The 17,773-nt window shown below is 39.4% G+C and overlaps 1 protein-coding gene across 3 annotated transcripts in view; it reads left to right on the top strand.

Annotated features, from left to right (window-relative positions):
• DOK6 (docking protein 6) overlaps positions 1-12,475 on the top strand; it is a 584,401-nt gene extending 571,926 nt beyond the window's left edge. For 2 of the 3 annotated variants that reach the window (XM_075213248.1, XM_075213247.1), the window contains one exon: positions 10,050-12,475. In XM_075213248.1, the coding sequence (XP_075069349.1) occupies positions 10,050-10,328 (279 nt within the window). In that variant the 3' untranslated portion in view covers positions 10,329-12,475. The remainder of the gene's footprint in view (positions 1-10,049) is intronic. The other variant, XM_075213249.1, reaches the window with a different exon arrangement.
• The last annotated feature ends 5,298 nt before the right edge of the window (positions 12,476-17,773 follow it).

The following is a 17,773-nucleotide window of genomic DNA, read 5'->3' as shown; positions in this document are numbered from 1 at the left end:
TTACAGTAGTGAATTAAGTACGTTGGGATGGTTCTAAGGAAAAAAATCTACACAAATCTATTGCACCCCAATAAACTGACAATCGCTATGATGTAAGTAGAATATAAAATAAATAAAAGGTAAATCAAGCAATTATGCTTTATACCAAGTGTGCACAGAACAGGAGTAATGACTAAGATTTGAATAGACAAAAGCTAGGCCACTCACAACTAACTTGCCACAAATACAGTCAGGTCCATAAATATTGGGACATCGACACAATTCTCATATTTTGGGCTCTATACACCACCACAATGGATTTGAAATGAAACAAACAAGATGTGCTTTAACTGCAGACTTTCATCTTTAATTTGAGGGTATTTGCATCCAAATCAGTTGAACGGTATAGGAGTTACAACGGTTTCTATATGTGCCTCCCACTTTTTAAGGGACCAAAAGTAATGGGACAATCGACTCCAAAGCTAATTCATGGACATGTGTGGGCTATTCCCTCGTTATTTCATCATCAATTAAGCAGGTAAAAGGTCTGGAGTTGATTTTAGGTGTGTAATTTGCATTTGGAATCTGTTGCTGTCGACTCTCAATATGAGATCCAAAGAGCTGTCTCTATCAGTGAAGCAAGCCATCATTAGGCTGAAAAATCAAAACAAACCCATCAGAGAGATAGCAAAAACATTAGGTGTGGCCAAATCAACTGTTTGGAACATTCTTAAAAAGAAAGAATGCACCGGAGAGCTCAGCAAGACCAAAAGACCCGGAAGACCACGGAAAACAACTGTGGTGGATGACAGAATGATTTTTTCCCTGGCGAAGAAAAACTCATTCACAACAGTTGGCCAAATCAAGAACACTCTCCAGGAGGTAGATGTATATGTGTCAAAGTCAACATTCAAGAGAAGACTTCACAAGAGTGAATATAGAGGGTTCACCACAAGATGTAAAGCATTTGTGAGCCACAAAAACAGGAAGACCAGAATAGAGTTTGGCAAACAACATCTAAAAAAGCCATTACAGTTCTGGAACAATATCCCATGGACAGATGAGACAAAGATGAACTTGTACCAGAGTGATGGGAAGAGAAGAGTATGGAGAAGGAAAGGAACTGCTCATGATCCAAAACATACCACCTCATCAGTGAAGCATGGTGGTGGTAGTGTCATGGCGTGGGCATGTATGGCTGCCAATGGAACTGGTTCCCTTGTATTTATTGATGATGTGACTGCTGACAAAAGCAGCAGGAGGAGTTCTGATGTGTTTTGGGCAATATTATCCACTCATATTCAGTCAAATGCTTCAGAACTCATTGGACAGCGCTTCACAGTGCAGATGGACAATGACCCGAAGCCTACTGCAAAAGCAACCAAAGAGTTTTTTAAGGCTAACAAGTGGAATGTTATGCAATGGCCAAGTCAATCACCTGACCTGAATCCGATTGAGCATGCATTTCACTTGATGAAGACAAAACTGAAGGGAAAATGCCCTAAGAACAAGCAGGAACTGAAGACATTTGCAGTAGAAGCCTGGCAGAGCATCACCAGGGATGAAACCTAGCGTCTGGTGATGTCTATGCGTTCCAGACTTCAGGCTGTAATTGACTGCAAAGGATTTGCAACAAAGTATTAAAAAGTGTAAATTTGATGTAGGATTGTTTAGTTTGTCCCATTACTTTTGGTCCCTTAAAAAGTGGGAGGCACATATAGAAACCATTGTAATTCCTACACCGTTCACCTGATTTAAATGTAAATACCCTCAAATTAAAGCTGCAAGTCTGCAGTTAAAGCACATCGTGTTTGTTTCATTTCAGATCCATTGTGGTGGTGTACAGAGCCCAAAATATGAGAATTGTGTCAATGTCCCAATATTTATGGACCTGACTGTATGTTTTTCCCTCGAATAATCCAGGACTGTCAGAATTGCTGTAGGTTGCATTTTTAAGGCTGTTAACATGTACATTTTTTGATTCTATCCGATTGTCTTCCTTACGTTCTGTATATTGTGACTGACCTCTTTCTACGGGGCATACATTAATCAGCAAATTTTGCGAAAATTTAGACAAATTCAAGAAACAATTGACAACTCACGAAAAATTGTCTGAATTACAGAATTGGACAGAAAAATTAACCCATTTCTACTGGATAGTGAAGCACTTTCCCTCTTGCACTGATAAAATCAACAGTCACAAGAAAGGGGCTTAAAGCAGGACCCGTAAGAGGCAACACATGTAAGGTGACACCACTCACTATTGAGACTCAATGACTTGGTTCTTCCTTTAAGTACTGTAGAGGGAGAGAGTTCAGGAGTGAGCAAGCAGATGTGCAGGAAGGAGGGTGCAAACCTGTGTGTATGCATGTGTGCTTTTATGTACATGTGTGTATCTGTATCTATCATTTTGCGGGACAGGGATGTCGTAGATAGGGTATTCTCCCATCCTGCAACACACACCTCTGTCCACATTGCCCCTTCATTACTTCACTCACCTCTAGTTAATACTCGTGATCTGTTGTCCTATTTAAATTCAATAGTTATAAGAGCCTCGCCCTGTCGCCAGAAACTAAAAGGACACACATCTTACAATCATCTTTTCTATCTTTCTTCCTGCTTCTATTATCTGGTGATACTTCACCTAATCCAGATCCCCCTCACTTCTCCCACACACATATATCTGAACACTACAGAAATCCATCAAACCTCAAACGCATCACCTAACTCCCCTCTCTTCCAAAGTCCTTTAAATGTGCCCATTGCAATGTACGCTCTGTTTGTAACAAACTTACTTCAATACTTGATCTCTTCCTCTCAAACAACCTCAACCTAATGGCAATAACAGAAACATGGCTCACGCAATTAGACACTGTCTCACCTGCAGCCCTTTCACATGGTGGTCTCCATTTCACCCATACCCCCAGACTTGGAGGCAGACAAGAAGGTGGGGTTGGACTACCTCTCTCCCCACAGTGCACGTTCACATTTCTGCCAAATGTCCCATCACTCACATTCACATCTTTTGAAGTTCATACTGTTAAGATTTTTAACACATTCTCTATACGTGTTGCTGTCATCTGTCGTCCCCCTGGACCACACCAACAATTTCTTGAACACTTCTCTGCATGGCTCCCTCACTTTTTATCCTCTGACATCCCCACCATTATCATGGGTGATTTCAACATCCCTATTGCTAATCCACGTTCCAATGCTGCTTCCAAACTATTCTTTCCAACATCCTCACTTGTCTTCTCCCAGTGGATTGAATCCGAAACTCATCAGGATGGCCACTGTCTTGATATTTTTTTCTCTAGAATATGCCCAATTTCTGATTTCCTTAACACTCCTTTCCCCCTCTCAGATCATCACCTTATTAGCTACTCACTCACCCCCAGTTCTTTACCCTCCCCAGTGTCAAACTCTTCCAAGCCTCCTCACACCTGCAGGAATATTAACTCTATTGATTTTCAACAGTTTACCACCTATTCAACCAAAACCTTCTCTCCCCGATTTCTACATTCTCCTCCTCTGATAGGACAGTACCTCATTTTCAACAAACCCTACCAACTGCCCTTGATCAAGTGGCTCCATCGACTCTATATACTCCGCGTAGACTTCGTTGCTAACTGTGGCACACTAAACAAGCACAAACTCTACAAAAACTTTCTTGCAAAGCAGAATGTCACTTGGATAAATCTTGTACCTCTAATGATTTCATCACATATACTGCTATCTACCACTCCTATCGAAATGCTATGGACACTGCAAAACAAACATACCTCCAATCTCATCTATGCTCAGGTTTCTAACCCCAATCGCATTTTTAATACATTTAAATCTCTTCTAAACCCTCCCACCCCAAACCCTCCAGCTACCATCAGTCCCCAGGATCTTGCTTCCTATTTCAAGGATAAAATAGATAAGATCATCAGACTTGAAATTGTGTCATCTCCCTTGACAAGCAGTAAGCTCAATTCCTTTGTAACACCCTCTGACACTCTCTCTTCAATTGATCCCACAAATGAAGAGGAAGTTTCTACTCTCTTCTCATCTTTCTACTCTACCTCCTGTCCTCTTGATCCCCTACACTCACAAATTGGTAGGTCCCTGTCTCCTGTGGTCATTCCACCTCTAACTAAAATCTGTAATCTCTCTCTCTCTCTACTGGTATTTTTCCATCACTATTCAAGCATGCAGTGATTACTCCTATTTTGATAAAAATAAATTCTGACCCAAACACTCTCTCAAATTACCGCCACATCTCTAAGCTCCCATGCCCCTCCAAGCTTCTCGAGAGGATAGCCTACACTCGCCTCACACATTTTCTTACAGCAAACAACCTACTGGATTCCCTTCATTCAAGCTTTCCCTCTCAACACTCCACAGAGACTGCGCTGACCAAGGTTGTCAGTGATTTGGTCACAGCCAAAACTGAAGGCCATTACTCTGTTCTAATTCTCCTGGATCTCTCTGCTGCATTTGACATTATTGACCACACTCTCCTCATACAAACGCTATTATACCTAGGTCTTGAATGCACTGTCCTATCCTGGTTCTTATCCTACCTATCGAATCGTTCTTTCAGTGTTAATTTCTCTGGATCCACCACTGCTCTACTTCCTTTATCAGTTGGAGTACCACAAGGCTCAGTCCTATGTCCTCTGCTATTCTCTATCTACACCACTTCTCTTGGAAAACTAATAAGCTCTTTTGGATTTCAATATCATCTCTATGGAGATGATGCACAAATATATCTATCCTCTCCTGATCTCTCACCATCTGTGTTGTTTCGCATTACTGACTGTCTTTCTGCCATTTCATCTTGGATGTCTTCTCGCCAACTCAAACTCAATCTTTCAAAAACTGAATTAATAATATTCCCACCCAAAACAGAAGCTCCCTGTCTGACATTTCTATTTCTGTTGATAACATGACCATAAATCCCACCCTGCAAACTTGCTCCCTAGGTGTAATCCTTGACAACTTTTCTTTGTTCCCCACATCGACTCTATATCTAAATCATGTTACATACATCTAAAAACCATTTCCAGAATACGTACATATCTCAAAAAAGACACTGCAAAACCTTAATTCATGCACTCATCATCTCCCACATCGACTATTGCAATTCCCTCCTTACTGGCCTTCCCAATTACAGATTTGAACCCCTACAATCTATTTTGCACGCAGCGGCAAAATTGCTTTCCATTGCAAATCGTTCTTCCTCTGCTGAGCCACTCTGTCAGTCTCTACATTGGTTGCCTATATTCACCGAATCCAATATAAAATTCTTCTACTAACATACAAGGCCGTCAGCAAAATTGCACCAACATACATCTCACTTGTCTCAAAATATCTTCCAACTCGCCACCTCCATTCTGCACAAGATCTGCCTCTCTCTTCCACTCTCATCACATCCTCCCATTCCCAGTTATAGGACTGTTTTCGGGCTGCACCCACTTTGTGGAATTCCCTCCCTCGCACAATAAGACTTTTCTCTAGTCTTAAAACCTTCAAGTGTTCTCTGAAAACCCAACTCTTCAGACAAGCTTATGATATACCTCAACCACCATCTTAATCTTCCTAAGTTACCCTATTATCATCCTCTACACAGCTAACAGAAGACAACAACCCTCTGACCAACATTGTTGAGTGACTGATCACACAGCCCACTGAATACTTTGTACCTTTGCATTCTAGCTGGTCCAATGTGCAATATGATGTAGCACGTGACCTTTGTCCCATAGATTGTAAGCTTGCGAGCAGGGCCCTCTTACCTCTCTGTCTGTCTGTATTACCCAGTATTGTTTTATTAATGTTTGTTCCCAATTGTAAATCTTGTTGTTGATGATGATGATATACTTGTAATGGGTTGCATTTTTTACCTTCTAGTTGCAGTTCTGCGGGCAAGTGCTTTTCTAGACACACTTCAACCAATATAGTAAGCTTCAAATACACTGAAGTGACACATATAATAAAGACAACCCAGTTGTCATCTTAATCCCATGATAAATTTAAAACATAAATAAAGATGAATTGAGCAATACATTAGGTCAAAAATTTAAAACTTTAAATGATTTAAAAGGTTGATCAAAAAGTGGGAGTCTGATGTGTTATTTTTACAGTATTTGAACTTTACAGAGCATCCACAAACCCACAATACTGGTTTAAGATTAATGTTACAGGGGGAGGGTGCAAAAACCACGAAATAGATGTCCATATTGAAATGTGATTGGTAGATGTGTAGGTACACTTGTATACATAAAACAAACAATTGAAGTTCCACAGTTTTTGTGATTCATAAATTATCCTTTGTGTCCCTAATTGCCCACTTTTGTTCTTGTCTGTATAGGTTGGAAGTGCATGGATTTGTATGCCAAGATGGCAGCATCTAGTGGGGTGCAAAAGTGCGCTCCAACCAATGCGAAGAGTTGGGAAGAGCATGGACGTTTCTTGTACACAAAGGGCTCTTAGGTTGTCTGTGAAGTGCAGAAATGAGATTTCATTATGTGGGACAATATTATTTAAATGAGGCAATGGGGTGGCGTGGGTGTAGTTACAGGTGCAGTCCCACCTTATGTGGCACAGCCTTTTCCTCCCAACAAGAGGATTTAATTCTCCATCCTCTAAGGTCCCTGAGTTTGGATCTCACCCTTATATTAATCCTTACACTTGTAATATACAAAGGAAACAAATACACCCTAGGCATTAAATATAGATACATAATGACAAGCAGCTTGTCACAAAAAGAGTCACCCATGTCCACTCCACAAAACACCAGTATAAACCACAATTCATGGAACACTATTCAAATTTTGAAAGTAAATTCAGCTGCATTACCACATTTATAATTTGTGGGGTTTCAGTGAAATAATATTTTTGAAAATAATTCTTGAGCTCCCCACCACAACCACCGTCGCCAATTTCCAATAAGACTGTGTCTCCTTGATCTAGATGTTATTATGATCATAATCGACTCCTAAATCCTGTTAGAACCCTTCATACACAATAAGCTGATCTGGGGTCATATGCTGTACGTACCCTTCATGTATCGCTACCTGTCAAACGTACATAAAGCAGTGCTGTATGCATGACACACCACATAATCTACATATGACATGTAGTTGAGGCTCATGTAGTTCCACCACACTCATTTCTCCTGGTTCTGAGTCACATTATCCCCTTGTCCCACATTATGCCCTCAAACATCCCTTCCCTCATCACATATGCAGCTACTCTCCCTTTGTCATATATGACTCCTATCCTATTTTTCATTGTCACAATTGTCCCCCATCATCCTTCCAATGTTACATATGGCTCCCACTGTTCCTCCCATTGTTACATACCATATATGACAATGGAAGGGTGGTGATCATATGTGATAGCGGGTGAATAGTGGGGTAGCATATGTGACACTCTCCTAATCACACATGCTCCCCTGCCATTCTCTCTTTGTCATATATACCCTAAACTCTCCCCCCACCAAATGTTCAATCTATATTCTAACATATGTATCTTAGCCTTGAGCTATCTGTGTGAAACAGCACCAAATGCCTTACTAGAAACAGACATGTTTGCAACTCCACCTGGTCCAAAACTTATTAGCCTGGTGTGGAAAGCGAGGGGGCACTACAAGCGTATTAGCCAAGTGCAGCCTGAACCCTAAGCCTGAACTGCATTCTCCAGTGATTAAGAACAACTCCTGTCAATATAGCATTCTCATATCCAAAATCAAAGTACCTATAGTTCCCTAGGATAAATACAATCTGGCCAAATTGTTTTATTTACCATTAAATTAGAGAGCTCTAATTTACTTTTTCTCTCCACAGTATGTCATGCTTCTCATTATAACATTTGTACACATATACACTGAGGGTTAGAGTTATCAATGATTCTAAAAAAAATGGAGATGTTGCTATAATTTTCTAGAATGATAAATGATAAATGATAGCTAGATTCTGATTGGTTGCTATTGGCAAGACTTCCACTTTTCCGTTTTAGAAGGTTTGGTAAATCTACCACTGAGGCTCATTTAAAGCTACCTTTTAATTTCCACAACTGTGCCAAGCATGTTTCAAAGTGCATGCCCACAACTCAGTCCTTGCAAGTGAGCCATAAAAGGTGAATGTTCCTACTTGTGTATGTGCATGGTGGAAAGAGGAAAATTGTCACTTCAAAGTCCAATCTACTACCAGTTTAATATTGCCTCCTTCATTCATTTCAGCATTTTAATTTTTCTCCTAAAGTATTGCTTGTTTAAAATTAATTTCTGTCTTATATTACTACTGAGAGTAGGGGGACATCTGGGCTGTCTATACATGTCACTTTAGTGTGTTTGAATGTTATTTATTAAATTGTTTGAAATAGTCCTACAAATGCACTTTCCCTTAAAAGTGCATAATGCTCTCATTTAATGTATAGGATGAGGCCCAATGTCTGCAACCTCAGAGGATGTTAAACAATCAAGTACTTTTGTAAGGAGAAAAATGGTGTGTACCCTCCTGGAAAACAGAGATTGCCCCCTTTTCCAGCACTTTATTTAATTTAAATAATCTCATCCGGCAAAATATAATCTCTTGTTTGCATATGAGTATATAAGTAGCCGCATTAATGCACCTAAACTGCACTCAGAATGGGTAAATTCAATCAACCCAGCTCCTCTAATTCTAAGGTCCTCCATAGAGGCCCTCACATTGGCCCATATATCCATCTGCTTATCCACAGAAATGGGTGCATATGTGAACACGTACGGGCTTGATGTTACAAACAGCATTTGCATTATGCTTTTGCAATTCAAAAATGAACTTTACTGTGCTTCTCCAAGGAGATCAATGTTCCTTCCGTTGTTTGAAAATATATATAATATTAATGCTGAGCTATTTACTTTAGCAACTAGTCTTCAACCCCTCTATAAGAATATTTTTTCATATTTGTCTGCTCCATGCTGATATATTTTATTACTAACTTTCTCCTATTTCACTTCATTTAAACAATGTATGATTAACTAGTTTAGCACATATAAAGTGAATTATTCTGCATGCAAAGTCATTTCTTTATTAATCTATTGCACTCTATGATGTGTAATAGAGAGAATGTCACATATTTTATTTTTTTGTAATGTAGGATGTACCTATTTTAATTCAAGCAATTGTGCTGATAGCATGTTTCATTTTAATGATGAATTCAAGAAGGAGCAGATGTCATAAAGAACAGTATTTAGATAAAAATATTTAGCAAAAAAAGGAAAGTAATATGATAAAGTGAGTAATAGAAAAATGATTAAAAGGTATATGCATAATAAAAAAAAAATTTAAGCAAAGAAGTTGAAAAAAGGGTGCATTAATAGTTTAAAGGATGTTTACATTTGGAGTAGTAAATCTGGGCTCTGGGCATTTAATATTTTGACACCAATTAATTTAGGCACCAGTTTGCCAAGTCACTGTTCATTTGGTCTCCAATTTATTTGAATATGCTTTAGATAGAGATTGGGTTCAGAGACCAGGGTCTTGGTTAAGGATTGGAGTCACTGATTGCAGAATGTGTCTATGGACTGGGATAACTATGTGGAAATTAGATTTAGTGCTCTGGGTGGAATTAAATGTTTAGAGAACCAAATGAACTGAAGCCTAGATAAACAGGAGCCCAAATCAATGAATAACCTGTTAATTCAACTGTGATAAAACTTGGATTAAATTTTATCCTCAGTAGTCTGTTATTGTTGTGCTGATCCCCATACACACCCAACTATGTTGCAAACCTCCACCATCACCAACTACATGAAAGAAAACATGTATTCTTCCAGTAATTAAAAATCATTGTGTACTTTTATGTTTTATGTGATATGATGAAACCAAGGGAGAGCCACCATCTTTATTTCTAAAGCAATAGGCCCAGGCCTCCGTAGCCTGTGCACAAATCTAGATACATATAGACAACAATTTGCTCTGTTGCTAGTTCTGCAGCATAAACATATAGATACATGCATGTGTGGAATTAATATGTCTGCTCATATATATGCTTGTAGAATACATTATGGATAATATTGTATCCTAATCTGTTTTCTCTAGGTTACCGTTTCAGTACAGCAAAGATGTCTCGTGCACAGACGTTTTCCAGCTACTCCTCTGAGTCGTGCAAGAAGTACCAGCAGTCCCTGTCGGTGTTTAGTGGGTATGAATCCATCTACTGCTCGTGCATCCTCTAGTGACATTCAGAAGGCTGTTGACTACAGAGACAGTGGGAACTGGAACTTGAAAGTTGGGTCAACAAGTTATCTACATCCTGTGCATCCAAGAAAGATGAATTACAATGAAAGCAGAGATCGAGCTTTTCAATTAGACAACTAAGAAATCTTGGGGAAGATGTTTGTTTTGACGTTTATTTATTTTTTACTTCTTTTTTTTTCAGTTTCCGGGATTCCCTGTCAAATTTATAATTGCTGTCACTTCCAGCGTTAAAGAGATACTTTGGGCTAAATTCATTGACACATGATCTGTCTATGATCCTTTATGTCTTGGGTTCTTGTAGTATATTGTGAGATCTGTTTTCACCTTTCCCTCACACTCTGCAGAGATTCTGTAGACATGCAGTGTGATGACAGTGTACTTGTGATTGGTGAGTGGCTCAGACACTGTTTCTACACATTTGGACCCAGATAATACCAATGTGCATGTTGGTGAATTTAGCAGTCTAAATATTTGTCTTATTGGTGGCTTTGCTGGATAGAAGTGCTTTTCTCTGGCTGTATACATTTATGCTCAAGCTTCCAGGCCGACCTAAAAACATCTATAAAGAAGATCTAAAAATCCTACTCCTAAAACACATAATGGATATTATCTACAGACCTGACACTAATGGCTATACAACGTTAAATGTATTGTAAGGCATGCCTTCCAGAATCGAGGTAATCAAAGTGAAAAGTATTGTTAGTAGTAGTAGTACAAAAATATCTACCACATACAGACAATAATATGCAAGTCTGACACTGTTAAAATGTTATGGCAGACCACTGATGGGCTACCACTGTAGCTTTAGAAAATGCTCTCTTTTCTTGCAACCACCGACTAGATCTATTCTATTTAGACCTATATGGTAAATGTGTACATATTGCTAAAACAAATAGCATCAAAACCCATGTGTGGGAATAGAATACAGATAAAGTACATTTATTTTTAAGGCACAATCTAACCATACTGATTTGACTATGAAAATAAAGTGGAAGGGGCAGGTTATTACAATGTTATTATCCAAAGTTCTTTGGTGGTTGCACACATAGCTGCTGAATGCTACCTCAAGTCCCAATGTGGTCACTTATTGCACTCCCTGGGGTGCAGCCTAGAGTGGGTACTGTGTAGATCAGTTTAAAGTCATTGGTCCACCCAGTCACTATTCACAGTCCACAATATGGCTAAGGTGGAGTCATAAATAGGCAACTCCCACCATCATCACCACAGCTTGAACCCCAAGGGAGGCCCGTGAACTTCATACCTGTCCCCCACCACTATTGACCCAGCTGGGTGCACAATACAGTGGCTTCATGCTCCTACATGACAGGATCGGAGTTCTGTGCTGCAGACAGATTTCTGTCTAGAGCTTCAATGTCGAAGTTTTCCACATTCTAAGGTCACTGTAGGCATTATTGGTGGGATCATCCAACAAAAAAGAGAGCATAGTAAAATTCAGAATAATTGAGATCAACCTTAGGCTAGATAAAATGATGTTGTAGTGACTTTCTTGTTTTTTCTTTCTGATCTCTTAGCAGGGGCTGGCTGGAAGACTTTAGCCCGGGGGGCAAGCACACAACACTGGCCCATAAGTAGCGGCCTTTCCTTAAAGGGTGTTTTTTGGCACAATATATATTTATCAAGAGGCTATTTTAGTGTTGCTTAACCCAGCGGCACTTCATTATTAAAAACGATAAATCTTAAATAATAAAAATAAATAATGCAACAAAAAACAAACCTCACTTTATATTGTATTTTATTTTATATGTTCCTTCTCCCTACAGCACTTTTTTTCTGTACTTACCTGTCTGATTATAATGGAATTTATCAAAATGCAAAAAGCCCGTTTGTTTTAAAAATTATGTTTTTGCCAGCAAAGGAATTGTTTTTGCTTCGCTCTTTATACTAATAGAGTTATTATTTGTTTCAGGATTAACCTAAAACAAATAGTATGAAGGCTGGTACTGGGAAGGGCACTAGGTGTCAATCTGACACCATGGCTCAGCACTGGATTAACGCTCTAGGAGGCCTGGGTACTTTAGAAAGGGGCCCCAATGATGTAACATGGTTATCATTTTATACAACACATAGACAATACTGTGTGTACTACTGTTAGGTGCACATGGTTCTGCCTTCAAGAGCAGTACAGTGTGAAGCGGGACATACCTCTAAACTGTCCAAATCCTGACGAAGCGAGACAGTCACCCAAATTCAGGACTGTCCCACCAGATTCAGGACAGTTGTCAGACTGTCTTGCTGTCTCCTACCTGTTCTTGGTGTATTTAGCTCAGTTGCTGCATGTCTGGATCCTGGAATGTTGGAAGCCCTATTGGGAAAAAAAATGGGTACATGAGATTTAGAAAACTCCAACCAACCCCAGTGTTAAATCAGTAGCACACAAGTTTTAAAATTAGGCCTCCCTCCACCCCCAACATTAAAATAATAATCTTCACATTTGCTAAATAGACCTATTTCCCTGCTAACAGCCCCAACATTAAATTAATAGTATTCCCATTTAATAAATAAACCTTTATCCCTCCCTCCAAACAACCCCAGCAATAAATTAATAGCATTTAAATTTGATATAACCATTTGCCACAACTATCACCAGCATTAAATAATTCATATTCATAATTAATGAATAGCCCTCCTCCCCAAAATCAGTCACATATTCAATTAATAGCCTGAAACCACCTCAACATTAAATTAAAGGTTCAGTCAACTCACCTTAGATTAATAGGCCCCTATATTAAATTAAAAAGCCCCACCAATAAACTAAATTCCCCCACCATTACCCCACAAATAAAATAGCAGTCATTAAATAATTTGCCCCTACCTGCCCTGCACCCCACAATTAAATATCTTACCTCGCACACTATATTAAGACCCCCCTTCTATCTCACGCTATATTTATATACTGCCCACACACACACAATCTTTATATACTGTCCCCCATACACAATTTTTATATACTGCCCCCCCCCCACAATCCTTATGTACTGGCCCCCCACACACACACTATAGTTCTATACTGCACACACAATATTTATATGCTGGTCCACCACACACACACACACACACACACACACACACACACTATAGTTATATACTGCACACACAATATTTATATGCTGGTCCCACACATAATATAGTTATATATTGCACACACACACACACACTATAGTTATATATTGGCCCCCCACACACACTATAGTCATATACTGTCGCCCCCACACACATGATAGTTATATACTGCACACACACACACAATAGTTATATACTGCACACACACACGATAGTTATATACTGCACACACACGATAGTTATATACTGCACATGCACACACACACACTATAGTTATATACTGTCCCCCCACACACGATAGTTATATACTGCACACACAAACACACTATAGTTATATACTGCAGCCCCCCACCCACACACTATAGTTATATAGTGCACACACACACACTATAATTATATACTGTCCCCCCCCACACACACACACAATAGTTATATACTGCACACGCACACACACACACACACTATAGTTATATACTGTCCCCCCACACACACACGCATACGATAGTTATATACTGCACACACACACACACTCACACACACACTATAGTTATATACTGCAGCCCCCCACCCACACACACTATAGTTATATAGTGCACACACACACGATAGTTATATACTGTCCCCCCACACACATACACACACGATAGTTATATACAGCACACATAAACACACTATAGTTATATACTGCAGCCCCCCACCCACACACACTATAGTTATATACTGCACACACACACACTATAATTATATACTGCCCCCCCCCCCCCCACACACACACACACAATAGTTATATACTGCACATGCACACACACACTATAGTTATATACTGTCCCCCCACACACACACACACGATAGTTATATACTGCACACACAAACACACTATAGTTATATACTGCAGCCCCCCACCCACACACACTATAGTTATATAGTGCACACACACACACACTATAATTATATACTGTCCCCCCACACACACACACACACGATAGTTATATACTGCACACACACACTATAGTTATATACTGCAGCCCCCCCACCCACACACACTATAGTTATATACTGCACACAAACACATAAAATCAACACCCCCACTTACCTTATGCCACCCACGCATCGGCGGCACCTCACAGTTCACACATAGGACGGCACCTGTCACGTGGTGTGCGTCCCATGTGACAAGCCACACATAGAGAGGGGAGTGAGGGGATAAGGGGCTGCGGCAATTAATAGAGACTTTGGCCGGTTCATGCAAAATAGTAATTTTATGTCCGGCCCGGGGGTCATGTGTCCCCTGCCCCCCGGTCCAGCCCACCCCTGAGAGGAAAACTATTAAAACATCTGCAAAAAAGTATCTCTGAATGTGTGAAAATCATCATACAAGTTAAAGGTCAATTACTACTTATGGTTATACCAGAACAAGAAAAGAAACGTTAAATAATTAACTGCCATACATTCAGCAATTAAAGGGTTAAAAGACACCGGTGGTAATCGTTTTTCCTATTGCCACTATTCCGACATGCACAACCCCTGCAAAAAAAACACGAAATTATGAAAAAACAACATCAAAATAAACAGACTTATCTTCAACCCAACGCTGGACATCTCGGATGAAATCCTTATGTTGACAGCAGCTGATTCCGATTTGACAAGTGTTCGGCAGTGCAGGCTGTAGGGGTTATGCATGTCGGCAAACTCGTCATAGGTAAATCGTACCCAACCCAAAAGACACATGTGGACGCATAGAACATTTAACTTTACGAAAATGTCTCTATGAAGTGTTGCTGTGTAAACACATTGCGCGACCATGTTTAGGAATGCACACGGTGCAAACCACAAAAGAGTCAATTCAAAGTTCTGCCTTCTAGAACTTTTAGATCAACCCCTTAATAATATTTTGTTTTTCTTCTAAAAGACTACACTCAAAACTCATTCATGTCTTAAACAACGTGACATCAGAACTGTCTTTCTTTGATTTGTCATATTTGGGTTTTTATTTTATGCTTTTACTATATTGATAGAACTATAACTACAAATTTGCCTTTACTGTAAGTGGACTTTGTTGATGAAGCAAAACTCCTTTTGAAAGTATAGGTCAATGGCAAATTTACAAGCACCTGTCAAAACTTGTAAAAATCTGGTCAACATATGGGTAAAATGCTCTACGGCTACCTGTCAAACTAGGAATGCCCAAAAAAATCCCATTCTGCATCCACTTGCTCTTTTTTAATATCTGGTCCCACAACACAAAATCTCAATTATGCATGTGGGTACAATATAAATAACATTTGTGTACTTATTCAGCAGTCAGCAAGTAAAAATCTGATTCGCATAGCACTTCCATTATAAGAAGAAAACATTTTCCTCATTGCCTCAGCATAGTCAATGTCATTTTGACATGCAGGTTGACTTATGGGCTAGTAAACTATAGTGAATTGTATTAAGTCATTAATGTCATGATAATGCATAGCAATCCATTTCCTAAAATTATATCCCATGCATCTCTGCTTTGTTTTTGTTTTGTATTATGAAAACTGACAGCTCAACATTTAGGAGCCGCATGTGGTAATAGCAAATATTTAAATAAAATATTTTATCATACTTCAAATTAGTTAATTTGCTAAGTGAAGTCCAACATTTTTACCTCTGACTCTAAATCGTGAACATAGAGGGTCTGATGCGGAGTAGGACATAAGTCTGTTTGTGTAGTGTAAATTATAAATATTTGCACTGTGCATGCGCACAGAGAGAGTACATATATATGCATGCACCTGACACTTGCTCCACCAAGTGAGAGTTCCCACCAGTGCGGAGGTGCTGATATGCTTATCAGGAGCTGTATCTTTTGTCCTGCAAGAGGGTAAGTGCAAAATCAAGCTGATGCTTATGATGGTCAGCCACTTCTGATCGTCTGATTGGGAATTCACCTTTGATATGTGTTTTTTGAGTGATTGTGCATACAATATGAGGAATTATAGGCATATTTTTAAAAATGTTTTTGCGACTTTCATTCAAACGCGAGCTGGAATCTTTATGGGCCTGATTCATTAAGGCACGATAAACGAACATGAATTGCGTTCTTGTAAAAACACATGGAAATTGGGCTGAAGACACATCTGTTGTTGAATATTGGTCTAGGTACACTATGCTCTAACAGACAATGCAGGATTGTTCCAATACATATGTGGAATATAGGTCTCAAAAGAACGCACAGAAATTACTAATTGCTACCTTTTATTAATATAATCATTAATGACAAAGTTGTTAAAATAAGAAAACAAACTTAAAAAAAATGTTTTATTTAATTTTTTCACTCAAAAACATTTATCATGATGTTATTAATGTCCACTGTTCATAAAATAAATTTTTACAGTTGCACCTGTTTGTAAACTCATGTTCCAGCAGGCATACACAGCTGTCATCACTCGTCATTGGCACAAGTGATATGACAGATAAACACGTACCTTGAGATGCCCACAGCTTGAATTGGACGCTACTGCATGTACTTGAGTTTGGCATGCCCTTACTGTACATTGACTACATGCATATGCCCATTCCCCTTCCCGTACCGCACTCAAAGATGAACTGGATGTTGCTGCGTTCACTGGTCTATAGTCTGGTTCTGGGCATGCACAAAGTAATTTTACACAAAATACAGCACATATCGGTATTTATGTTCCTTAATGAATCATGGGCAGCACAGTGGCCTAGTGGTTAGCACTTCTGCCTCACAGCACTGGGGTCATGAGTTCGATTCCCGACCATGGCCTTATCTGTGTGGAGTTTGTATGTTCTCCCTGTGTTTGCGTGGGTTTCCTCCGGGTGCTCCGGTTTCCTCTCACACTCCAAAACCATACTAGTAGGTTAATTGGCTGCTATCAAAAATTGACCCTAGTCTCTGTCTGTCTGTCTCCCTGTCTGTCTATCTCCCTCTTTGTCTGTCTGTGTCTGTGTGAGTGTGTGCCTATATTAGGGAATTTATATTAGGGAATGGGGCAGGGACTGATGTGAGTGAGTTCTCTGTACAGCGCTGCGGAATTAGTGGCGCTATATAAATAAATGATGATGATGATGATGATGATCAAGCTTAATAGTGAATGTGTTTTTTGCTATCAAAACAAATGTTAACAAACTTTTCTTGCACTTATGACCTGGTTGCATGTATGCATATGTGGGTGTATGTAAGTCTGACATAAACCTGGTGCATATGCTACAAGCCCGGAGCTGGATGCATCTTAAGATGCCTTCAACTCAGCATATGGGTGTAAGTATGCTTTTTTAAGCGTAAATTACACCCAACATGCGTGCAACTCATCGTCAGGTCCCAATTATGCTCATTGCATAATGAGCTATATTAATACAATACAAACTGGTTTATGTATCCTTGGTGCTTTCTAACCTTACAATGCCTGCTTGTACTCTATGTGTATTATGCAAAACAAGTTAGTATGCTTCTGCATTTGGTGATTAAATTGATATAAAGAAATCTC

Source organism: Mixophyes fleayi, chromosome 5 (genome assembly GCF_038048845.1).
Source record: "Mixophyes fleayi isolate aMixFle1 chromosome 5, aMixFle1.hap1, whole genome shotgun sequence".
NCBI classification, from domain to species: domain Eukaryota; kingdom Metazoa; phylum Chordata; class Amphibia; order Anura; family Limnodynastidae; genus Mixophyes; species Mixophyes fleayi.
The sequence above is the reverse complement of the archived record's forward strand: the minus strand, read 5'-3'. Positions and strand labels throughout refer to the sequence as shown.